Raw genomic sequence first — 27470 nt, forward strand, 5'->3', positions numbered from 1 at the left:
TATACCGCAATATCAAATATATACTTAGGCCATGTTTATTTTTTGAAAAGTGGTTTTCGAGAAATCACTTTCCAAACTTTCTTGTATTTGTTTGCCATTAGAAAAGTTGGTCAACGGAAAACACTTTCCAGTCAAAGAAAAATTTGACTTGGTTTCCATGAAAGTGTTTTCCTAAAACATTTGGACGGAAAACACTTTCCATAAATTTTGAAAAATTTAGAAATTTCATATTATTTGCTAATTATATCAAATTTGGTCCTCAAACTTTTGATTACTATATATATTTTGTTTTGAATATTTATTTTTCAATTTTATCTCTTAAAATTTAATTTTTATATTAACTTTGATCCTCATTTTTATAATTGTTATTTGTTTTTCTCTTATCATTTTTTTATTGAAATTTTTTATCTATCAAATTTGATCCTTATTCTTTTGATTGTTATTTATTTTATTTGAAATAATTTATGAAATGTTAATTATTATTATTTTAATTTCTTCATCTTTTATTTTTTTTATTTTTTAGATTTGATCTCTATTATTATTTTTTTTGAGATAATTTATGAATTTTTTTTTCAATTTCATTCTCATTCACTTTTTAATTTGTAAGATTTGTTTCTCATTATTTTAATAAACTTGAGAAAGAGAAAACATTAATAAGTTATTTTCCAGCTCATTTTCCATAACATAACCAAACACTGGAAAGTGTTTTCCAACTTATTTTCCATTATACTACCAAACATCAGAAAATAATTCACTTTCCCGGAATTCACTTTTCAAAAAGAAACTACTTTCCAGCAAACAAACGGGACCTTAACAGTTAACCCTAACCCCACAAATGAGCGCCGCCCTAAACATGATACCCTAAGCCTTTCTACTCAATTTTAAACTCAAATCGGGCTCCCTAGCACGACCTTATCTTGACCCTTAAGCATCTTGGAGTCTGAAAGTTTAATTGTGATTACTTTTCAAAATATTTTTTATTTAAAAATATATTACAATAATATTTTTTTAATTTTTAAAAATTATTTTTGATATCAGCGCATCAAAATGATATAAAAACACCAAAAAAATATATTAATTTTAAGTAAAGAAAAAAATAAAAAAAATTTAATTTTTTTTAAAAGCGTTTTTGAAACGCAAAAACAAACAGAGCATTAGACACCTTTGAGAATATGATCCAAACCATGTTTCATACAAGTTTAATTTTTTTTATTTAAATTTTTTTATATATATTTTAAGATCTTTTTAATATGCCGATGTTAAAAATAATTTTTTTAAAAAATATATATATATTATTTTAACGTATTTTTAAATAAAAAACACTTTAAAAATAATCATTACTACACTCTCAAACACCCTCCTTTATCTTCACCCCTCGTATGCCCAGACACAATCCTAATATGATCCTTGAGAGCATAGTTTTGAAACCTGGATCGGCCCAGCGGGTCAACCCGGGTATGAAACCGGTCCGGGTCTAAGCAAAAACTCGCCTGGAAGTTGGTCCGGTGAAACCCAGTCGACCCGAGGGGTCGACCCGAGACCCGGCCGACCCGGGTAAACCCGGCTGAGACCCGGCTTATTTTTCGTACTTTTTCACCACAACTTTGTAGAAGTACCAACAAATGTAGAGGTCATTCCATGCTCTGCATATGCTATATTAACCATTGAACAACAAAAAAGAGAAAATAAAAAAACCTTTAGAGAAATCCTCTGTATAAAACCCATCTTTTCAATCTTCAAAGTTCAAAGCTATATCACTATCAGTTGCAATTCGCGAAGAAGAGCAGAGGAGCAAAAGACTTCAAGGCAACCCATACCGGTTCAGATCTGCGAGCAGAGTAGATAATCCTTCCTCCAGCTTCTCATGACTCTCCTTCTTTCTCTTGCTCTCTCTATTACATTGTTCATGCCGATTATGATCTCTTAAACCACAAACAAACGGTGAAGACGAAACAATCTCGATCTGGGAAGAAGCCATAAGTCTAATAATGAGACATCACGACATAGAATAAAGTAAATGCAACAATTTTATGCATACCATAAACGAGATACAACCCATTTTTCCAGAAAAAAAAGGATGTATGGGGGCAGGGAAAACCCAAGCGGTAATTGTGGACCACAAAGAAACGTATGAATCTTGTTTTCAGGATGCTAAACTAACCAGGGTTAGTAACCGGTGGTTAGTAACCACCACCAGCAATATAAGTCATGCCTTGGCTTTTATTTTCTAATTTTAGGACTTTATTGTAGAAAACTGTTGTGTTGCCTTAAAAACGAATGGCATGCCTTGACTTTTATTTCGTTAATTAATTTTAGCAAGAGAAAAGAAAGACTGGCTTTTAAATTTTATATTTTGGGTTGATCCAGGTCAACCTATCTGACTCGTGACTCGATCACTGTACCGGCTCGATCACCAAGTCGAGTTTTAAAACTATATTTAAAAGCTCTAACTCGATCTTAACCTAACCTTAATATGTTCAAGAAATGTCTTGGTCTAACCCCACACGCCACGTACCCATTCATAGCTCGACCAACATGTCGGAGACCAGGTATTAATTTGACCTCTTGACTCTCCAACCAATCCTAGGCTAAGTGTGGATGCCAAAGCTCGGGTGAGTGGGTATTTATTTTTATATTACAACTTATTGTTTAAATTATTTTTTATTTAAAAAATATTAAATTGTTTTTTTAATGTTTATTTATGGTTATAATGTGCTGATACTAAAAATATAAAAAACATATTTTAAAACATTTTCAATTAAAAACATTTTAAAAAAATACTATATACTAAAAATATCAAAAACTCAATCAAACTTGGCCGTCAAACTCTCTGAAACCTAACATGGCTTGGTCACTAATTTGGCAACAACAATTCCAGTTTAGAGAAAACACTAGACAAACGCCTGTTCTAATTTTTTCATTAAATATTTAGATGGCACAAGTTTGTTTAAAAAAAAGAACAAAAATTAAATAACTTGAGTTATAGTTACAACCACCCAATTATAGCCTTGGAAAAAACTAATCAAAACCTGGTAACCTTTTTATTTTTTAAAAAAGAAAAATGTTATTTTTACATATGAAACACACATCAACAAACTGACTAAATAAACTCATGCCCAAAAAAAATATTATGCATGGCCAAACACATCAGCAATATTATTTAAAAATAAATATATCCTTTTATTTTAAAAAATAAATCTCATTTGTATAAAACCCAAAAAACATTCTAGATAAATTAGCATAACATCTTGAAAAATCAAACACAACCAAAACAACTCTAAAAAAACTTATATTAAAAAATGACATGCAAAACATGTGATCTGTATTATGAGACCATGATAAACTTATAAAAAAAAATTGAAGATAATTACAAAACCAATTTTAATAAAAAACAAATTTAGAGTGATAATATCATATAAAGTCGAATCTCCAACAAATCAAATGTCGAAAGATGAAATAAAAAAAATAAATTACACAAAGGATTTTAAAAAATAAGAATGAACAAAAAACATTAATTAGAGGGCAACTAAAAATTTGATTTGATCTACGCTCCGTAGCGGGTCATATTTTTTTTGTCAAGAAAAAAACTTGAGTATACAAACTATTTTGATATGTTTTTTCTTTCATAGTAAAAATTATAAGTGTAAACCGAAAAGTTTATCCAAACATCTAATAATCATCTATGTAGATAAATAAAAAAATTTGTTAACAATAACTAAAAGAGAAACTGAAAAAATTAAGAGATGTACGTAGATCAATATATTTGATCTCGCAAAATGAGACATTTACCCGTTTGTATCCACTAAATTTATTTATTAAAATCAATAAAAGATAATAGAAATAAAAAAACATATGAAACAGAGTGAATAAAATAAAAAGAAAAAAAAAGTATGCATGGTCGAATGTATTAGAAATATTATTTCAAAATAACTATTTTTTGTATAAAACAAAACCTACTTGTATAGAGTAAAATAAAAAATAAAATAAAAAATCAGCAAGAGTTAAACATAGAACGTAACAGTTTTTTTTTTAAAAAAAACCTTTATCTAAAAATAGCTTTGCAAAACTCGTGGTTTAGGTAATGAGACCGAGACAAACCGATAGAAAAGAACATAAAGGTAACCATAAAACAATTTTTTTAAAACAATGTAGAATGATAAAAATCACAAAATAAAATGAGAAAAAAAAAGAATTCCTAACCGTATTAATACTTAGAACTTGTGACCCATGTCATTAAATTGGAAGTATGACAAATGAAAAAACCACAAAGCCCAATCCTAAATAAATCAAATGACGAAGGATGTAACTGGGAAAAAAAGCAACCACATAAAAAAATCTAATTAAGAAAATAAGGGTGGAAACCGAAATAAAAAATAAATTTGAGGGCATTTAAAAAGTTAAATTAGAGTGTTAAATCGAAAAGAAAAAAAAAATTAACAAAAGGAAAAAAAATCAAAAGAAAGAGGGCTAAATTAAAAAAAAATAAACTTTGATTGAATGATGAAATTGAATACTAATAAAACTTTAACAAAAAATCCAAGGGTAAAAATGATAAATCAAAAGAATAAAGATCAAAGTACAGAAAACAATATATGACAAATTATAATTTAAGGACTGGATTGAAAATATAAAAAACTTTTATCAACGAGCCAATGATGAAAATAAAAAATCAAAAACACAAGAACTGAAATTGAAAACAAAAGGAAAAGAGGACAAACATGTACTTTAACTCGAAGAGAGAGAAAAGTAGGAAAAAAAAAATAACAACTGGTAACTAATCATCGATTCACCACTGACATGCGCCACACTAAAAGGAAAAGCACATAGAGGCGCTTCCAGTGACACGATGGAAGGTCATTTTCTGACAAATGGTGGTGTCACACACGCCGTTGAAAGAACACGAACGACACCATTGCACGAGCGCATGAACAACGCGGGTCAATAGATTTTTTGAATTTAATATTAAAAATAAATATTAAATTACTAAAAAGCCTCTCATAACCCTGGAAATAACAAATAAACCAATGTGGAAGTACCAAAACACCTATGAATGCATAAAAGCTATTTTGTCTTATCAAGGGCAAAGAAGTATTTTACTTAATTTAAAGTTTGTGCAAAGTAAAAAATATCCTTGGTCGGCAGGTTTAAATTTTGTTGACCTTGGAGGTAAAAGAGTGTTTTTGTTGTACAAAATAATTTGCAAAGATAACAATATCTCTGTTTAATCTTTTAATGACTAATGAGTCAGTGTAAAAGACTAAAATACCATATATCCCAGCTTTCAAACTTTTCCACCAAGGGGTATAAAAGTGAATTCACTATAGTAATCCACAAGAAACTATGTCTATTACTATAATGAATTCACCACACATTTTAGAGTTTTGTTAAATGTTAATTAAATAAAGTTTTATTTTTTTATTTAGTAATTCACTATAATAATATCCTTATTGTTAAACAAACATTAAAAGAAAATTCTCTCTATGCAATTGTCACGTCCATTTAATGGTATCTTAATTTGAGAATTTTCATTAATTAAAAAAAATGAGAAAGTTTATTCTATCCATAAACATCAAAACAATGCGTTCTACCACTCTAATTTTATATCGTTATTGTTATACCTTTGTTCACTAATTTAATTTCGTACTATATTACTTTGATTTATTGTTGGTTATGTATTACTCAAGGGTAAATTATACCTTTGATCGATTCAATAATGTTCCTCTTCTTCCCCATAGTGTAGAATTATTCAATTTTACTCTCATAATTTCTTAAGAGTTTCAATTTTATCCTTTACTAAATAACATATAATAAAATATCACTTTTAATCTCAATTTATTTCAGTATGTCTTGATTTCTCTCATTTTTCCTCTTAAATCCCTGTAACTATTATAATATCTCGCATAAGCACTCAAAAGGGTAACATTGGGAGATTCTAAATAAAGGGATATAAATGGAGTATTGATGAATTTATAGGAGCAAAAATGAAGTTTACCCATCACTTATCAACAATGAACGGTGCCGTTTACGTGTGCGCCAGTCCTTTTCAAAATTTCAAGCATGCGACCCAATGACGGGGACTCTGTCGTTTTAGCCACTCGCCGAACGGAACACAACGACAGCAATGCCACGTCGCTATTGGCCCTCAATCCTCACGGCCTTGTACAGTAAGGGGCGGTTTGTTCAAGTTGAAGATTAAAATATATTTGGAAGGAATGAATAAATAAATAAAGTTAATTAGTTTGAGCAAGGAAAATAAATGTCTGGTTAGATAAACTTATTTGTTTTTATGTTTTAAAAGTGTTTTTTAAAATTTAAATTTTTTATTTTTTCTACTTTAAATTAATTTTTTTTAGTGTTTTTTATATCATTTTGATTCACTGATTTCAAAAATAATTTTTTAAAAATAAAAAATATTATTTTAATACATTTCTAAGTGAAAAACACTTTGAAAAACAATCACAATTACACTTCCAAACACGCGCTGATATTTGTTATTGCTACGAGGATAGTTTCTTTTAGAAAATAGTCAAGAATTGAAAATGTATTAAAATATTTTTTTATTTTTAATATTAATATATTAAAAATATTAAAAATATTAATTTGATATTTCTTTTAAGATAAATATACTTTTAAAATATACTTAAATGAAATTAAAATTTAAAAATATAATACCAATAACAGAAAAATCAAGTGAAAAAAAACTAGGATTAACTTCATTTTTAATTCATAAAGGTTGCTTTTATAAACGAGAATAGTGGTAACATAAGCTATATATATATATATATAATAAATTTGTCTTGAAAATAATTTTCCCTTTGATATTTTAATTTTTTCTATCTCCACTACTATTACCTTTATAATTTTCAATTTCATCTAATATCACCTTTCTAGCTCCAATGAAATTCTCATATTTATCGATAACCAAGAAATAGTCATTTTATATAGTTAATATATCATTTTTCTAGAGTTTCGAGGATTGTTGCGAGTAATGTAGCAGAAAATGTTGGTTTAAAAAGAATTCTGAATGAGAGAAAAAAATATATAAAAAAAGTGAGAATTTCGGTAGTTATTTATAGTAAAAAGTAGATTAATTATCAAGTATATATCTAAAGTAAACATCTATCTTCTATGAAAATAATATTTTTTTATTTTTTAAATTTATGATTTATAATGGATTCCATGTTCATGTGAGAAAGATGAACATAGCTTCACAAACACTCGGTAATTTATTTTTATTTTAAAATTATAGGAGTAAAATTAAAAAAAACTACAAGTACAAAATTTATAGTCTTGACGAATCTATATGGATAAAAATGAAGTTTACCCAATAATAATCCACCACCCCGGCGTATTTTATCCTACGCTGGGCCTCACTCCTCACTCTCTTCCTCTTCCTCGCCCGCTCATACTCTTCCTCCTCCTCCTCCTACTTTCCTTCTCCCTTACACTCACTGACGCTCCTGATTCTCCTCTTCCCGCGTCTTCCTCTCCCTCCCTCCCACTCAGACGAACAGGTGAATTCTGCTCTTGCTGTGTCGTGATCTGTGCAGGATCTGCATTTCTGTAATATTTTCTATTTTTTTCCCTTTCATGGATTCTTGCTGCATTTTGAGCTTCAATTGCTTTGATTCGGTTCAAATTCTCTAAACTTAGAATTTTTTGAGGTTTATTTATTTCTTGTTTTTTTAGATTTTCTGATAATTTGTGTTAAATTGATTTCCCCCCCTTTTTGGCAATTTGGAAGGTAGTGTGCTAAAGTGACCGGCACCATGGGTGTCTCAGGGAAATGGTTTAAAGCATTGGTTGGTTTAAAGAAGTCTGAAAAGTCACAGTCTTTGGACAAGGATGAAAATGTGGGTTTCTTATTTTTCACTATTTTTTTTTTATTTCTAGTTTGAATTTGATATATGCTGTTTTTTTTTTTTTTTTGCCTTTAATCCTCACAGAGGACGAGTGCCAGCAAGTTTCGGCATAGGAGGAAGCATTCGGTTGAGTTTGATGGTGATAAATTTGAAGAGGAGTTTGATAATCATGACAATGTAGCTACAGTTGGTGATACCAACGTTGTTTCCGTTCCAGATGCGTCGGAATCTCCTTCTGCTTCACTTCAAGTTCAGGATGTTGCTCATAATCAACAAGTTCTGAGAGAAGAATGGGCTGCCACTCGCATCCAGACAGCTTTTCGAGGGTTTTTGGTATGACTTGTTTATGCTATATCAGTATCTGCGTTGAATAGGATTTATAAGCCCACTGCTTGTGACATCACTAATTTTTAAATGAAAGGTGGATTTTAAATGTTTCTGCATTATCTCTGTACTTAGAAGTGTTTTGAATTCTTGCTTGTGAAGATTGCCCAGGGAAATTATGCAGAATGCAAGTCCGATTGACCATTTGTTGTGGATAAGGAAGCTTGGCATCTCAATTATGTGATTCATTTACTATTTTTAACAAAAACATGATAATCCCTCGTGCTTAAAATGGAAATATTGGTTTAAGCATGCTTTATACCATTATTGTCTAATGCCATTAAGATTGCTCTCCTTGCTGAGTATATGCAATGTGGTTATCCCATAGATATTGTATTTTTTTTTCCCACCGAGGATGGAAATAGATCGTTTGGTAATCCTTTTAGGGTAGGGGGCAGATAGTAACTTCTTGTCTAGCATTTTGGTCTGTGAGGTAGGAAATCTGTCCCATAACTTGGGTCTCCCGTTGAGTGCTAAGTTTAAGGATACAATGACATGAAATACTGTTGAGAAAACTGGTTAACCTTTAGTGGGGATTATGATGTGATCGAGATGGAAATTATCAAAAGAAGGTAATTGATGTGAAATCTTTCTATAGAGCTGTGTGGAAAGATCACCACAATGAAAGGAAGAGTAATTTTCTTTGGAGAGCTATTTGAATGACTAACACCTTGTTTGGAATCAAATCACATGCTGAATTAAATTCAATTTTTAAGCAAATTTTAATTCAATTGATAACATATTATAATTCTTATGTTTGAAATAAAATATTAAAACCACACAATTGAATTCATTTATACTGTTTGGAATAATTGTGGAAATGAATTGAATTAACAATCTTGATTATTTTGCACTTAATTTAGAAATCATTTTTGTTACTTAAATTATTATTTTTTTGTTATGAGGACCCTTATATTTATTTAAAATAACATAAAATATAGGCATTTTAAAGAAGATATAAATATATTTATCTCATATTAATTGTTTATTAAATATTTGTTGAAAAAAAATGAAAAATATATATTTGTTAAAAAAAAATTCGATAAAAGTCTTTTCATTGGAATGTTGAGAAAAAGAAAATTCTAGAAATATTCCAATAACCATTCTTACATTTTACTCTAATCAAACTTGAATAAAATTAATATCAAACCAACGCAAATCACATTACCAAATAAACAAGTTAATGACTAATATATTTTGACAATGTTAATAATTCAAAAAAGTACCATGATTTTTAGTTCTAATAACTCAAAAGATATCACCATACAAATCATGCAATAAGAAGTTTCAACTTCAAAATGAGTTTTTGACAATTGGATAAATAAGTTTGTGGCAATTGTCTAAATATTGGTTCTAACTTTCATGCATATCTTGAACTCTTCAATAACATATTACCGACTCATTTTTTCACCAACCATTCAAAGCGTAGCTCTTCTATATATCCGAAAAATATTCCAATAAGATTAGAATGATATACTATGATGGCAATCTAAGAAATGATTTGAGTTGGGTGTTAAGACTTTATCTATTGTCACTCCACCTAAAAAATAGGAACCGATAGTTATACTATTTTTGTTACTATATACTAGCTATAATTTTAAATACTACTTTTCAATCTTTACTTATTTTTAATTTATACCCATTCACGCATCAGTCAACCATCATCCATGCATATTACCAAAAACAAAAGCCCATCATCTATGTATAATTGGCTGAGCAAAACCAAAAAAAGAAAGAAAAAAACAGGAAAGGAAAGATTCAGGCAAAAACCAAAAAAAAAAAAAAAAAAGAAGGAAAAAAGGAAATGAAAGATTAATAACATCCCTTATGAGAAACAAGAATATCTTAACGAGGATTGATGTCAATTAGAGAAATAAAGGATATTTTGTTGCCAATGGTTTTTGGAAGGAAAGAAAGAGGTGTATGAGAGAGACAAATCAAAAATAGAATTTGTGCTAACATGGGGGTATTTTTGAAATATTGTTTTCAACGTTAATTTCAAGAGAGATTATTGTAGCAAATCAGAGGGTCTCCCCTCTTATTTAATTTTGCACCTTTTTTATAAGTAGAATTCCAAACACAAGAATTCATTTAACCCTCTGAATTGAATTCACAGGATTCCAAACAGGCTGTAAAGTAATCCAGATTATCTTGGTGTTATTTGGGAAAATGACATTTTAGCTGTCTATTGTGTGCCTTCATTTATTCTGATTCATCAACCTTTTATTTCGATTCATTTTTTTTTAAAATCATTTCAGCTGCATTCAAGTTTCAACTTACACTTCTGATAAATATTTGAATTGTTTTGCAAACATGCAAGGCAAGAAGAGCTCTTCGAGCTTTGAAAGGATTAGTGAGACTGCAAGCCCTTGTTCGGGGCCATGCTGTGAGGAAACAAGCTGCAATAACTCTTCGCTGTATGCAAGCTTTGGTGAGAGTTCAGGCTCGTGTCCGTGCAAGACGTGTTCGCTTAGCATTGGAGAGTCAAACAGCTCAACATAAACTTCAGCAACAACTAGCTAATGAGGCTCGCGTTCGAGAAATAGAGGTAGCAACAATGAGTTTTTTCTTATTAGTTATAGAAATATGTCCACGCATGTGCACTGTACTTATATCATGCATGCGCATGACTGGTAAATCTTGTTCTTATGGAAAAAACTTGACCTTAGTTCATACTGTCAATTGTGCAAGTTTCTACTTTTACTGCCTCTTTTTTCTTCTAATGTCAATGTTCTTAAATTAGTTATTCTATCATTAATGCCTCAGAATGTATGTTTTCTTTGTTACTCCATTTATGAAATGTTGTTCATTACATAAATGGCAAAAGGTTGTGAGGCAGCTACATTGGATGGATTTAGACAACCAGTCTGATATATTGTATATTTTTTCTCCATAGACTTGTGAGCTTCATGATTTGTTTTAACTTATATGTTGAATAGCAGTCCTTTATACCTGCCAGGATGTCATTGCAATGTCTTTTTCAATAAAGGATTGTTAGGTAAATGGCCTTGGAGCTCTAGCTGAAATAATACGGTTTGTGTCACTTTGGCCTTCATCTTTGAAGAGTGATTATTTTATCATGGGATGAATTTAAAATTAATTCATCTGAAATAGGGTGAAGCTTATTAACAAATTTATAGTTGCAATGCCATGATGCTATAGTCAATGAAGTTCTAGTCAATTTGCAGTTGCAAATCACAAGAAATACTTGGGAGGCTTTTTATCACCCCCTTAGGTTGAAAGATGTGGTCAGATGCATTAGATACAAACATATATCTCAAGTGCTTCTCTCTCTGTTTTTTTCTTTCTGTTTATGATTCTGCCAAATATATGTCATTGGTGGGAATCAATGGATTGCTTTGCTTCTACAGCTTGGCTATTCCTTTGCTCCTGTATTAGGTTTTGTCATGTTCCTGGTTTTTTGGAGTTTGATGCTGTAGTTCTCTGGGTAAAAAATGGTCATGATGCTTTTCTTGGCCTGTGCGGCTACAGCATTACACCTTTGGGTGAAATGTTAGTCATCCACTAGGGCAGAGAAAAAACAATGCATAATGAGTTTTAGACTTTAGTTTATTTTTATTTTTAATGATATATGTTGATTGTTTCCTTTAAGCTTTTTCTATTATCAGCTTCTGTAAGGATTAAGCATCTTCTTGTCTGAATGCTTAATCTCCAATTGACATTTTCACATATAAAAACAACTATTGCTAGCATGGGTTGAAATGCAGAACTGAAGATTTTTAAATTACTACCATAATGATTGATAAATTTATGGTTTACATCAAAACATGGGTCATGCAACTTTGTCTTCTGTGGTGGCCAAATAGCTGATAGTTGGAATGTTGGATAGATTTCCAATTGTGTTTGCATAGCAATTCCCTTTTTTCTGCTTGTCTTTCTTTCCACCTCTATGTAAACAAAGCTAAATAGGACTTCATCTGTCTATTCTTATATAGTAACAGAAAGGATTGTGTGAGATGTACCAGTGCAAAAGAATAACATCATACAGAACAAAAATGTTATATGCTACAAGTGTTGCATTTTACCATTCTAAGACAGTGGTTAAAAGATACTTCATCTGCTGAACTGCTCGTTTCTTTACACTAGCAGCTTTAATTTTTGTTAGGCTTGCTGAGTGTTTCACATCAATTTCACTTTTACACAGGAAGGATGGTGTGATAGTGTGGGATCTGTTGAACAAATTCAAGCCAAGTTGCTGAAGCGGCAGGAGGCTGCAGCTAAGCGTGAGAGAGCCATGGCATATGCTTTGGCCCATCAGGTAAAAATATGATACCTTCATGGGTTGTGCTTACAGTTCTTTGCTTTTTTATGAATTTGATTGTATATAATCCTACATTCTTTAACTTAGAGTGCAGACAGAAATTGTGCCTCTGAGTGATCATTGATGTCATTTAGGGGTTTTGAGCTAGAGTGTGATGTAAAATCTCTCCTTAAAACGTGTTTTTGGAGGACATTTGCATAATATTAGCTCAATGGCATCGTTTTCATTGCTAGAAAAGGTGAATACTTTTTTTTGTTTTGCCTTTTACCTCTGCATGGATATTTATAACCATCATTTCTGCAAAAGCTTTGTTACCCTTTCATATATCTCTTCATTGATTGCTGGTACACTTCTCACTGTATGCGTGATTGATGGTTTATATGTACCATCCAGTTTCTTTCAGTGACTATTACTGTGGTATAATTCTATTAACACCTTGGTAGAGTGTAAGGCTTCCAATCCTATTTATGGCTTTGTGGAGAATTAGATGCAACCGAAGTAATTCAATCACAATGGCAAACACTAGCCTGATCTTCTATCTAACTGAGAAAAGGGGGAAAATGTGGCAGATACTTTATAACTTCATTTTTGTTGAGTTGTGCTGCTTAGTTGTTTATTATTTGAAGACTACTACAAAGATCTTCTGTTTGCACAGTGGCAGGCTGGGTCGAGACTGCAGGCTGCTCCCTCTGGGTTTGAACCTGATAAAAGCAGTTGGGGCTGGAACTGGTTGGAGAGATGGATGGCTGTTCGCCCATGGGAAAACCGCTTTCTTGACATAAATCTCAGAGATGGAGTGATGATTTATGAAGATGAAACAGCTGCTGAGGTCAAGAATGGCAGCAAATCCCAGCTAAAAACTACTACCAAGAAAGGAGTTGCCTCAAACCTTCAATCAACCATTTCAAGTCAGAAAACAGGTCCATCTCATTCTGATGGTGGCAGTTCCTCCCCTAGTAAGTCAGCAGGCATCTTTGATGTGCCCGACACTCTTTTTACTAAACCAAAGCCAAAGCTAGTTCTTGAAGACCTGGTTGAAGAAGCCAACTCAAGACGTGCTATTGTTACAAGATCTCACAGCAACCCAAAGGAGAGAACTACCCAACTAGATAAACAGGCAAGGAAGAGATTGTCTCTGCCTAACAGTGGTTAGTTTTCTCTCCCATCAATACTCACATTCCCACGAACATGTACATAGGTTCAAAAGTATGCGATTGCCACACTGCTTGTCACAAAAATGGTCACTTGACTGAAAATTCTGAACCAGCTATAGTACATCAAAGCCATGGTGCACCTTTTTTCTTCTCTCTTTTGAAATGCCTATTAATTTAGCCTTTTTTCCCTGTCAATTGTCAATAAACATTAAACCGGGCAAAAGATACCTATGTACATCTTCTTAAGATTGTTCAATGTTTTGGAGAAAACACACGTAATATAGGTGACTGTTTTCACATGTATTAAGGTAGTTAATCATATCTTCTTCAGCTTCTCCTTACGACCAAAATCACTACTTATGTATCAAACAAAGCCTCAAGGCAGACTTGATGATGGATGGTTACTTGCATGAGCATAACTATGATACTGGTCCAGTCCTACAGGTGTTATTGGTGTCTATGATAAATAGTAGCAGTTTTTTCTCTTCATTTATGACATAATTTGGTTCAGCAGGGGGGGGTACTGGCGCTCAGGTAGCCAGGCATAGCAGAAACGCTACTAGAGGGGCACCTAGCTCTCAGAAGCCCATCAAGGATAGATCCAAGTTAAACGGGAAAGGAGATCCAAACACCGCAAAGTCTGTTGCACAGGCTGTTTGATCTGTAAAGTTGAGAAACCATGGAAGATTTGACTCATTGAGGCTATTCTCCTATCCTGCTGCGGTGTCACTTTGTAGATATACTTCCACGTTGCGAAAAGATGCAGGCAAATTGCATGCATTGCCTGTTATAAAAACCTGGGTTGGTTTTGACACGGCGAAGTCGAGGAGGTTGGCTTGGCTTGTCAGAGTAATAAGATAATCAGGTTTGGTTGATGAATGTTGTAATCATGTTTATTTATTGTTTTTAATTATGTCATTGTGCAGTATTTATTTTTGAAATATATGATTTTCAGAGCAGTTGCGCCACTGTAGGATTCTTTCCCGGTTCCCCTGTTTGAAGAGCGTGTAAGCATTAGTTATGCAAGAAGAAAGTAAAAAAAGGAAATAATGTTATTTTGTAGAATATTCCATAAATTGGACTATAGTTTTCTTAGAGTGTTTTTTTTATTCTTTGTATGGTTTTAATATATTGATGTCAACATCATCAAAAAATACTTGCAAAAGCATAAAGTTCAAAAGCGTTTGTGTAAAAGCATTCATGCTGTATTGATCCCAACTATCTTATGCATAGTTGTAAAATTCAGATAGCACCAACCCAAGAAAAAAACTCGGTTACCCTGAGTTGATTTACTGAACTAATTGATTTAAGCTTGACTCCGCTAAAACTTGACTTAGAACTTGTTTTTTTCAAAAAAAAAACAAATATTTTTTTGGGTTGATTCATGACGACTCAACCTTTAAGTTAGGTTTTACCATTATAATCTCATATTAAAATGGAGCTTCTTAGAAATGGACGATTTTGGACCCATTAGGTTAGGTCATGGATCGAGGAAAATAAGATGTGGATGAATGTGAACCATTTTTTAATGGTTTTTTTTATTGAAAGAATATATTTCAATGAGGGAAAAAAAAATCTTAGTTTTTTATTTAACAAAACAACCTTTTATATTTACATCTATCTTGAATTTATGCGATCTCTTCATTGGGTTGAAGTTATCTTCATGCTTTTAGATAATGATGTTTAATCATTTGTTTTATTACAATTTTTTCAGCATTTAAGGTTATGTTTGTTTTCTGAAATTCATTTTTCAGAAAATTATTTTTCAAACTTTCCTGTATTTGTTTATCATTATAAAAGTTGGTCAATAGAAAACACTTTCCAGTCAAAGAAAAATTTGGCTTGGTTTCCAGGAAAGTGTTTTCCTGGACAATTTGAGCAGAAAACACTTTTCGAAAGTTGTGAAAAATTTAAAAATATCATATTATTTGCTGATTATATCAAATTTGGTCCTCAAACTTTTGATTGCTACATATATTTTGTTTTGAATATTTATTTTTCAATTTCATCTCTTAAAATTTAATTTTTATATTAACTTTGGTCCTTATTTTTATAATTGTTATTTGCTTTTTCCTTATTATTTTTTTATTGAAATTTTTTATGTATCAAATTTGGTCCTCATTCTTTTAATTGTTACTTATTTTATTTGAAATAATTTATGAAATGTTAATTATTATTATTTTAATTTCTTCATCTTTCATTTTTTTATATTTTTTAGATTTGATCTCTATTATTTTGATTATTATTTATTTTATTTGAGATAATTTATGAAATTATATTATTTTCAATTTCATTCTCATTCAACTTTTTAATTTGTAAGATTTGTTCCTTATTATTTTAATAAACTTGAGAAAAATAAAACATTAATAAGTTATTTTCCAGCTCATTTTTCATGACATAACCAAACACTGGAAAATAATTTTCAATTTATTTTCCATTACACTATCAAATATCAGAAAATAATTCACTTTCTTGAAATTCACTTTTTCAGAATTTATTTTCTAAAAGAAAATTACTTTTCAGCAAACAAACGGGGTCTAAAAAACAATTATTGAAATTTAATGATAATATAATAATAGGTGAAGTTGTAAAAAAAACTTCAGAAATAGAATTTCATTGCTAAAGAGTCTTGGATCTATGTTGATGCTATAAAAAAAAGTTTAAAAAAGTTTCTCGTGGGACGAGGAATACTCCAATATTTAAGTGAGTTTTGAGTATTTGTTATTTTAAAAACAAAAGTAAAAATTATTTTAAGGATGAAAGAGATTTTTCTTCTTTCCTGTTTAGGTGGTTGAGAGATCCTGCCTCACTTGTCTCTAGCAATTCATCCTTATAGAAATTTTTCACGGCTCATCTTTTCCAAGGCAATAGTCCGAGGCAGCAATGCAAGTGATTGTGCTTTTCCAAGAATATAATTAAAGGCGGCAAGACATATGGCTATGCTTAAAAATCTTCCAAAGTGAGCTTTCATTGGTTTATGATGCTTGATTCACCGCGTTTCTCTTCTAATAAAAATGTTGGCGTGAAGACATGTAAGATTTATGGAATTGTGTATAGAAGAAAATATCGAACTCTTTGGTAGAATTCATGGGATTGTGTATAGAAAAATATAGAAAATATTCCATAGTAGGAGAAAACATGTATAAAACATGTAAAATAAAATAAAATAAAAGCACAAAAGGCCCGGATTATTCCAGTGTTGGCTAGAGCTACACTCGAAGGCACACCCAATTGGCTTAGGCTAAGCCTAGGCCAGCTAAACCAAGCCTCTTGGTTTTTTTTTTTTATTGGCACATCAAAAATCTATCTAAATTAACATATTTTTCTGCTTTAATCTCCCAAAATTAAAATTAAGAATAAAGGAATTAAATCAAATAGATTGAGTCCGGCAAACCGTTAGACCCACCATCTTTGGGCTCAGCCAAGCGTTGAGCCCAGACATGTGTAGGTCTAACTGTTCGCCAGACTCATACATGTCTAGGCTTAACGCTTGGCTAAACCCGTCAGACCCATAGATATCTAGGCTCATCGCTTGAGCCTAGACATGTGTGGGTCTGGTGAATCGCCACACCCACCATCTCTAGGCTTCACCAAGCTCTAAGCCTAGACATGTGTGGGTTTAGCAAATCGTTAAACCCACCATCTTCGGGCTTTTCCAACGCTGAGCTCAGGTATGAGTGGGTTTGGCAAACTATCACAACCACCATCTCTAAGCTCTTCTAAGCATTGAGCCTAGGCATGTGTGGGTCTGGTGAATCATTAGACCCACCATCTCCGGGCTCGGCCAAGCATGGAGCCCAGGCATATGTGGGTCTGACGAACTGTCAAACTTACAGTCATGAATATTTTATCCTGACAAAATATAGATATTTGACTAATATATGAACCTTTTTCCTTTCCATGAAAGAGGGGACCTCAACAGCTATAAAAGAAACTAATGTAACCTCCACAAGGTAGGTTTAATTTTTCTATACTACAAATGATATATATATATATATATATATATATATATATATATATATATATATATATATATATCTGTTTTTTTCTCTCATATGATATTGACTTAATCATTAGAGAGTCCCCAAACTCTAATGAGGAGATCTTTTGCAAGTTTTAAGCATAATTCATCACCATAGACTAGATTATCAGAACTAGGAGATTAATAATCTTATCCTAGACATTAGCTTGACCTTCAAGCCCATAGGATAAAATCAGACTTCATTAGTGGCGTTGTCTGTAGGGTAATAAAAAAAAAAACATCGATAGCTCCTCTAGTAGCTAAACCATTATCATTCCAAATTACCATTAGATTTAAAGCCTTGAACTTTTTAGAAGATTTTCAACAGGTACCAACAGGATGTTGGTTCAAATTGTGTAACTTCAAGAGTTATTGCAAACCAGTGGTTTCATTTTCATTATCATCCATAATTACTATCAAAGTTGGAACTTCGAGATTTCAGAAAGCTTTCAATGGCTACCAACAAAGTGTTGGTTCAATCTATGCAACTTTAGGAGTTATTGCTAACCAAGAACTTCTTCCAAGTTTGAAGACCTGGTAGGGTAGATGATCCCTAAGTAGAGAGGTTACCTTTTCTTCAGCCAGTCATATTCTTACAATAACTAAATAAACTATGTTTATCTAGAAAGAGTTTTTTTTATGACTACCCAGAAAATCTTCATAAGAGAAACACAATTTCCTCTCCTTTTTAGGTCCCAAAATGGGATAGGAATGTATTATAATCAATGACTATAAATGTAAGTTTTTTTATATGAATTTATTGTTTAAAATAACAAATGCTTTCTACTCTTCAGGTTTTAAATCTTCCAAAAATAGGATAAATTTACCCTTCTTAATGCGTTAATATATTTACTTTGGAAGTAATGAATGTCTCCCTTGTGCTACAACACATTTTACCTTAGAAGGGATTAACATGTTCTTTCTAGTGCGATTGCACTTTTCTTCAAGGATAAGATAAACATCGCATTAGCAATGAGGATGGATACGGTCTTTTTAGGGTGCAAGCCTCTCAAATCTTCTAAATATAGGATGAATTTACTCTCTCTAGAGCGATAACACATTTATTTTGAAAGTAATGAACATCTTCTTAGTGCTACGATATATTTTACCTTGGAAGGGATTGACATGTTCTCCCTAGTGCGATCATACTTTTTTTAAGGATGGGATAAACATTGCATCTACAACAAGCAGATGTCTGTAAACGATATCCCTTCTCGGTTCCTAGAAGGCATAATCATCTTATACTATCCTAAGATTAGATGATTCATCGCCCATCACCAGAAATTATCTCCTAAGTATGGCATTGGACCTAAAATGATTTTCTAAGTATAGGCGTTGGATCCGAAAATAATTTTCTAAATATGAGCATTGGACCAGGAAATGATCTCTTAAGAATAGGCACTGGACCTAAAAATGATCTCCTAAATATGGGTATTGGATCCATAAATGATCTTCTAAGTATGGGAGTTGGACTCGAAAATAATCAATTAAGTATAAGTGTTGGACCTAGAAATGATCTCCTTAAGTATGGGCTTTGGATCAGAAATGATCTCTACATAAGGACTCTAAGCTTATGGAAAGAAATATGAAGATAATAAAAGAGTTATATTAAAAAAAATGATATACATGAAAGAAGAATACATATATACATGTACAGAGAGATCTAAAAATCCAATATGGACTTCTCACCTAGATACTCCCCCTGCTAGGCTGCAGCGGCCCTGACCAGAAATACATCTGCAATATTAGGGAATAGGACTGGATGGAAGGCCGCGTTAAAATCCACCTACATTCCCCTTGAGAGATTGAAAAGGTATAGGTTAGACATTGCCAAAAAAATCTTATCTCTCATCATCCTAGTCAAAGTTGTTGAACCCTGAAAAATTCTTAGAACTCCTCAAAAGAGTTTTTTAGAGCCTTCAACTTTGTCTGAGAATGCTGGGTTTCTTCTCTGGCAGTAGCAAACTCAGTTCGTATGGCAGCAATCTACAGACTAACTTGGAAGGCCCTAACTTCAAGGAGCTCTTGTTTCAAGGGAACCACCTGGTTATAGAAGGCCTCAAGTGCTTTTTTCCTGGAACTCAACTCAAGGGCAAGGCCTTGTGTTTGGTCCTTTAGCGTGGTATAGGCCACCTTAATGCTTCACAACTTAGCCTTCATGACGACTTTTTCCCCTTGTAGTCTTTCAAAAGCATATTGATTTTCCCTGTTCGCAACCGTAACCGCCCTCATATAACCCCTTTTAGTTCCCAACATCTCTGAGAGTGGGCGCAGATCATAAATGTCTGTCAAAGGTAAATGTTAAAAGAGGTAATCATCAAACCAAAGTAAAAAACAAACAGGAATTTATTTTTCCTTACATTAAAAGCCATTTGGCTAGTTAAAGTCATAAAGCAATGGAAGCTTTCATTAGACATTGTGGAGATATCTGATTAAATGGTAAGGAACCTTTCTAGTATTCTCACTACCTTAAGGCCAGCCTCTTCGATGCTTATTTTCCCTTTAACCATAACCTTCATGAACTGCCTCTTCTCATTCATCAGGGTTGGAAAATTGAATGGATTACAACTTAAAGCCAAGTTAGAGAAAACATCCTTGAACTTTTTAGCGTCGACTTTGGTGGATGTTTTAGTTGTCGTTTCCTCAGCTGGTAATGCAGGAAGTTAAGACAAAGGGAACACCATCGCAGGAGCCTCTATCGGTGGGACTGGAGCACAGGTTTCCATTAAGGCAAATATTTTTTCGCTTCTTAAAGTGGATGGTTGCACCCATAATCACTACAGGGGGAGTTAAGTTTACTTCTTTCTTATATAAGGGAAGATCACGACCCCTAGCTTCAGGAGGGTTAGAGCATCTCCAACGGGAGAGCTAAATGAAGAGCCCAATGTTAAAAATTGTCCTTTTAGCTTTTGTTTCTCCATTTCTTCACTCCAACGCATGAGGCAAACAGATAGCTATTTTAGCTATTTGTTATGTGAAGAGCCATTTCTATATTTTCCTATAGAAATGGCAAAAACAAATGACTGTTGGCCAACAGTTATTTTTATAGCCGTTGGCCAACAACTCTTTTTTTTTCTTTAAATACAGGAGGAAAGAACTTGTAGATTTTAAAATTTTATATTGTGTCTCACCCTTCTCTCAAATTTAGAAAAACAAGAATCAATTATTCTCCAGTTAATTAATAACATTGGTTATGTTAATTAGCTGAAATTAAAAGGTATGCTTGTTTAAAAGCTTTTTCTATTTTCTCTTTTATATCTCTTGATTTTTTAGACCTTTTGTTGTTAATTTAATATTTGTGATGATTTTTATTTCTTTGTTATTTTATGTTTTTAATATGGGTTAAGGAAGACAATTTTTATTTATGTTGTTATCTTTGATAAAATTGAGAAGAATTAATAATGGTAGTTGATATTGATAAAAATATAGAGTGACATATTTAAAATTTATCTTTGATTGTTTGTTTTAATTTGAGGTTAATTATATTTTGTCTTGTTGAAAATGCAATTGAACCAGTATATCAATTCTCTTTTAGTTCCAAAAAATGGTCAAATTGTTATGTTAGAACAAGTAGGAGGCAATGCTTATTATTAATTCACATGTATGGAAACTACAAAATTGCTAGACATTGAATGTGAGCTTCTTTTACACTCTCTTATAAGGTTTTAACTTGAGTTTTTTTATTTTTAATGTAGATGGATTCAAATTTTCCAAGCTCTTTTACTAACTTTCTTATGAGTGAGTCAGAAGATTTTCTCTCTCAACCAAGTGATTCTAATCAATTAATTGATGACTTAACATACTCGAATTTAAATGTCCATTCGGCAAAAAAATCACAAAGAAGTAAAAATTTATCACAAGAGGAAGATTGTTTACTTGTCTTTGCATGGCTAAATACAAGCAAGGATCCAATTACAGGAGTTGAACAACAAACAAAATAGTTCTGGGCTCGCGTACATGCTTACTTTGTAGAGAATGGAGGAAACTTGAATAATCGTTCCCAAATAAGTATCTCAAGTAGATGGCAAGAAATAAATAGAGAAGTCGGTAAATTTGTTGGATTTGTTACTCAAATTGAAAATCGTCAGCAAAGTGGAATGACCGAAGAATCAAGGGTAATTTTAATATTCATTTCTATGTTAAATTATTTAACACATATTTTAACATTATTTTATTTATTTATTTATTTACCAGATTAATGATGCTCAGCAAATGTATGCTTCTTGCGTTGGCAAACGATTTCAACTAGAACATTGTTGGGTTATCTTAAGAAAAGAACCTGAATGGCAATTTAAGCGTGCAAGTCAACATCAAAGGTCAAACAAGAAACAAAAAAGTCATGTCAATGCAAGTCCGGCTTCATCAACTCCATCTACCCCTGATTCTGTTAGTTTAGGAGAAGATAGTGAACCATTGATTTATCAAGATGGACCAATCGGTCAGAAGGCTGCAAAGGAACGACTTAAATGTAGACAAGGAAAAGATAAAGTTGGGGAGGTAACTGTAACAAATCTCTTACAACAATTCAGGGATACTCTAATTGAAATTGAGGATCAGAATAAACAAGATAGGAAAATTATGTTAGAGCAACAAGCCACGATGATTCAACAAAGTCAAGAGAAACAAGAATTAGACAGGATTGAGAAAGAAGAACAAATTATGAAAATGGATATTTCTAATTTGGATCCAATTTCTGCAGTGTATTTTCAAAATAGAAAGTAAGAAATTATGCAAAAGAGGGGTTTTAATTTTTAATTAACTTTGATTGATTTATTGTAATGTAATGTATTTTTAATTAAATATGTAGAAAATTCTTAGTTATTTTAAATATATTGTTATGAAATTGATATCAATTCATAATACTTTTTTAAAGTTCCTCTAACACTTAACAATAATAAGTAGAATTAATTAACTTAAAAGATAACAACCATAATGAAAACAAAAACATAAAAAACTTGAAAATTATGATAACATAAGAAGTTCAAATCTAAAGATTCTACTCGTTGCCATATTGTTCCCACAAATTCTCAATCAAATCTTCTTGTAGTTGAGAGCTAGTTGCTCTATCCCTAATTCGATTATGAATCTGAAGAAAATCATGTAGTTCTGGTATTTCACCATGTGACATTGATATAAAGGAATTGACTTCATGCTCATGGTCAAATCCAAGGTTCATTGCTCCTTCATCCTCAATAATCATATTATGTACTATTATGCAAGCTTTCATAATATATGCAAGCGTTTCTTACTCCCAATATTGAACAGGTCCACGTACAATTGCAAAACGAGATTGGAGCACCCCAAATGCTCGCTCCACATCTTTCCTTGCAGACTCTTGCTTGCTTGCAAAATATTTTCTCTTTGCTCCTAATGGTCTTGAAATTGTCTTAACAAAGGTCGACCAATTAGGATAAATCACATCTGCTAAATAGTATCCCACTGTATATTCATGCCCATTAATTGTATAATTGACAGAAGCAGTACGACCTTCAGCAAGTGCAGCAAAGATAGGTGACCGATCAAGAACATTAATATCATTTAATGATCCAGGCATTCCAAAAAAGGCAAGTCATATCCAAAGATCTTGTGAAGCCACCGCCTCTAGAATTATAGTTGGTTTACGACAATGACCAGTATACATCTCATGCCATGCAATTGGGAATTTCTCTCATTTCCAATGCATACAGTCAATGCTCCCTAACATCCCTCGAAATCCACGCTGCTCTCCAATTGATAATAATCGATAAATATCAGCCTTGTTTGGTGCCCTTAGATACCAATCATCAAAAACTTCTACGATTGCTTTGACGAAAGCTCTAAGACTTTCTATCGCAGTGGTTTCTCCAATTCGAAGATATTCATCAGTAAGATCTGCAGGAATACCATATGCAAGTATTCTATGAGCTGCAGTTACCTTTTGAAGACAAGATAAACCAAGAACACCAAGAGCATCTGTCCTTTGTTTGAAATATGGATTATGAGCTTTCACTGTATTTGCGATCCGAAGAAAAAGACGACGACTCATCCTAAATCTTCTTCGAAATTGACTTTCAGTGAATTTAGGATTTTCGGCAAAATAACCATTATATAACCTTAACTCACCTTCCTTTCCATTACGATTGATAATATTGTGACCAAGAATAGAGCCATGATACCCTATTCTCCGCCCTTGATTATTTGATTCTTCTTCAGTAACCACAGCGGTAGCAACTTGAAAAGCAAACACAGGAGTGTCATCATCAAAATCAAAAGCATCATAAAAATTAAAATTAGAATTAGAATGATGAATTTTAATGAAATATAACAAAGATTGGAGAGAAGAAAATGACGAGAAAAAATGTTAGGGTATATGAGAATATTTATAGATGGATTATTTTTTCAAATTATAAAATCTTAGAATGTTGGCGGTAATTTTTTCAAATTTTGAAATTTTAAAATTTAAAATGTTGGCGGTCATTTTTTCAAAGCTTTAATTTTTTTAAAAAAAAATTGAAAATCAAAATTTAAAATGTTGGCGGTTTTTTTCAAAGTTTGAATTTGAATTTACTTTTAAAAAATTAAAATTTTAACATATTCATATAAATAAATTTTAAATTTAATTTTAAATTATATCTTTTAACTTTCATATTACTTCATTAATTTTATATTACTTTTATAAATTACTCATATTAATTATATAATTAATAACATCATAATTATACTATATATAAAATATCTAAATTAGTTATATAATTATATTAAAATTAATTTAACATGAAATATATTAAAATATAATTGGCTTTTCTAAATAGCTTTTTACCATTGGAATGCATATAATTAAAAAACTATATTTACACTATTCAAAAAGCCATTTTCTCCATTTGGCTCTTTAATATAGCATTTCCCATTGGAGATGCTCTTATAGCCCCCATTTTTGTCTCCATGAAGGTAGGGCCCTCAAAAGTAAGGAGTTCCCCAACGAGGATGGAGAAGTCTCCCCTCTTATCTTTACCTTTGCCTTCACTAGTGACACGAGACAAAGACCTCTCAGACAAGCTTTTTATAAAAGGATTCCATGACGCATCTCTATCTCCTTCAGTTATCAACCTTATAAGGGCAAAAAAAGGTTATATTTTGAAATAAGGTGAAAATAAAGAAAAATAAAAGAATGACTTTATACCTTATAAAATGGCCTGGTAATATCCCTTAGCCATTTTATCAACTTCATAATCAGTGCGGGTCGAATCAAATATGGCATAATTCTTCTCCTTATTCGAGCTTAGACAATGCTTGTTGTTTACTTCATAAAAGGACCCTCCAGTAATGGGAACAATCCTAAATTGACTGCAATCCCTCTTAGCGATTGACCGTTCCAATATATTTGATGACAAGCTATCTCCCCCTCAATTTCTTGAATGTATTCTACATAGCACCATTACTCCTGTTAGCAAAGGTGAAGAACCATCACACGTCATTTCCATCATCAGTTTCGGCGACCAGTTGGTAAGAACTCTTGAAAAATTTTACTGAGGGCTCGAGCCCAACCATTTTATAGGATGTTTTGAAGGAGGACACGATTGTTTATCTTTTGGGATGCAGCGAGCCTGGAGTATGTTGGTAGTAACTGAACAAATCCCTCACGAATCCTTGGAAAGGGAAGGAGTATCTCATCGCATACATGCATATAGGGGTGATAATTTTAAAATAACCCTTGGAGGTGCCCAAGGTCAGTTGGTTGATGTGCTCATCATAGTAAGGCATTTGGGCCATATACTCATCAGGTTGGTAACGGGTCATGAATTCTATGTCCGCAACATATAGGTTACTCAAGATATTATCTTTAGGAGTCTAAGGCAACCTCTTTGTCCTGAAAGTCTCTAAAAGGGGTAAAAGATGGACTCTTATGAGGGGATCTTCTCTTCTCATTCTCACCAGATAAGGCTGCCAATATGACACTTGTTCTCACCCTAGGTCTCAATCTGAGGGACTCGTGTCCCTTATCACTTCTTTCAGGTTCTGGTTGAAACCTGAACTCCTTGTCAGGGGATGGAGCGCTTCTCTTTTTAGAAACAGATCTGATGTTCCTAGGGTCCATTTTTGTTATGAGTGAAAGAAAGATAGGGAAAGGTTCTGATGAAAAAGATGTCTGAAATAGTTTTTCCCCTTTTGAGTCAAGAATAAAGGTGGAAAAGATAATTTCAGGTCTTACTATGGGATAGGTTTTCAAAAAACACAAAGAATAAAAGTAAAAGAAAAGCCACAAGTAAGAACAACTAGGGTTATAAAGAAAAAAAAAATCTTTTTACTCTCATCGGATGAATGACTTTTCATATCATCATATATCTCTAGAAGTTCACGTAATTACTGTATTCAATGTAAGCCATTGTTTTGTTTCCCAAAAAACACCTTCTCCCGGTAAAGATAAGCCACCTAGTCTTGAAAATCCCAACAATCTTGTATGGGACACGCAAAATCTTTTAAAGAAGGTGAAACGACTCTAATTTGTTGCTAGCATGATATTTTCAAAATATCTGCATATAATACATAAAGATTTAAGGGGTTATTATTGGATTAACATTTTTTGTTTTTCCTGAGTCCATTCTGAAAAAATGAACAAAGTTTAGGGTAATAACTCATCATCTATGGGCTCAGCCAAGCATCAAGCCCAAATATATGCGGATCTGGGGAACCGTTAAACCCCAATCTCCAAGCTCAGCCAAGCGCTGAGCCCAAACTTGTGTGGGTCTGGTGAACCGTCGGAGCCACCATCTCCGAGCTCAACCAAGCATTGAGCCCAGGCTTATGTGAGTCTAGTGAACCGCCAAACCTACCATCTCCAAGATCAACCACACTTATATGAGTATAGTGAACCTCCAAACCCATAACCAAAGATATTTTACTTTGATGAGTCAAATGTATTTTATCCTAACAAGACAGACATATTTGGTTGATATATGAACATTTTCCCCTTCCATGAAAAAAGGGACCTCAACAATTATAAAAGGAACCATTGTAACCTCCATAAAGCAGGTTCGATTTTTCTCTACTATGAATGACATATATCTATTTCTAGGGCTTTCTTCTAAAAGAGGACTACTTTTTCTCTCATATGATATTGACTTAATCATCAGAGAGTTCTCAAACTCCAAGAAAGGGATCTTTTGCAGGTATTAAGCATAATTCATCATTCATTTCGCCAAGAAAAGATAAATCAAATTGCTAGAATCAAGAGATTAATAATCTTATCTTATGCCTCGACTTGACCTTCAAGCCCATGTGATAAAATCAGACTTCATCACATATAATTTAATTGGATTTATTAATGTTCAATTGATAAAGGGAAGAAATTTGAGTTTTTAGATTAATTATATTGTTTTGAGGGTTGACAGCATGGTTATGAAGGCTTCAACTTTTTTTTTTTTTTTGTATTTGAAGGTGAAAACAATTTGAGATTTGAGCCCAAAAATACTTGGGCTTTGATTTTCCAATCACTGAAGTTGCTGAAAGTTTTTGCAGGGGACGACACATTATTTTCCTAGACAAACGAGAAAACAACATGTATTTAGCTATTTTTTTTTAAAGTCAAACGCATGGGCCTAGCCTTCCAAGCTTCGACATGCCTGATCTCAATGCTCTTGGTTCTTTACCTTTTTTTTTCTTTTTTTTATTTAATTATAAAACAAAATTATTTTTAAATAAAATAATTACAATGATATTTTAATTTTTAAATAAGATTAGAGCTTTTAATGGAATTATTAGCAATTATCTAATATGTAAAACTTTTTCAA

The 27470-nt window shown here is 32.2% G+C and overlaps 1 protein-coding gene and 1 long non-coding RNA gene across 6 annotated transcripts; one reads left to right on the forward strand and one right to left on the reverse strand.

Moving 5' to 3' along the window:
• Nucleotides 1-645: 645 nt before the first annotated feature.
• Nucleotides 646-2235, reverse strand: LOC127904570 (uncharacterized). Its single transcript, XR_008057874.1, has 2 exons — nucleotides 1818-2235; nucleotides 646-1652 (listed from the first exon to the last, which is right to left on the reverse strand). It is a non-coding gene; the product is annotated as an uncharacterized LOC127904570 (long non-coding RNA).
• Nucleotides 2236-7327: 5092 nt separating this feature from the next.
• Nucleotides 7328-14777, forward strand: LOC7475130 (protein IQ-DOMAIN 5). Of its 5 annotated transcripts, XR_008058347.1 has the most exons (8): nucleotides 7328-7514; nucleotides 7744-7853; nucleotides 7947-8195; nucleotides 10567-10794; nucleotides 12412-12525; nucleotides 13184-13676; nucleotides 14194-14547; nucleotides 14638-14777. XR_008058347.1 is itself a non-coding variant. In XM_024599081.2 (7 exons), the coding sequence occupies exons 2-7, from the start codon at nucleotides 7770-7772 to the stop codon at nucleotides 14340-14342; spliced, it is 1317 nt and encodes a 438-aa protein (XP_024454849.1). In that variant the 5' UTR covers nucleotides 7328-7514; nucleotides 7744-7769; the 3' UTR covers nucleotides 14343-14777. The 5 variants fall into 5 exon arrangements, 4 of the variants coding, with proteins under 4 accessions (XP_024454849.1, XP_024454863.1, XP_024454876.1 ...); XM_024599081.2 differs by having other exon boundaries at nucleotides 14194-14777; XM_024599095.2 differs by having other exon boundaries at nucleotides 7749-7853; nucleotides 14194-14777.
• Nucleotides 14778-27470: the final 12693 nt, after the last annotated feature.

The sequence above is a fragment of the Populus trichocarpa genome, chromosome 1 (assembly GCF_000002775.5).
Source record: "Populus trichocarpa isolate Nisqually-1 chromosome 1, P.trichocarpa_v4.1, whole genome shotgun sequence".
NCBI classification, from domain to species: domain Eukaryota; kingdom Viridiplantae; phylum Streptophyta; class Magnoliopsida; order Malpighiales; family Salicaceae; genus Populus; species Populus trichocarpa.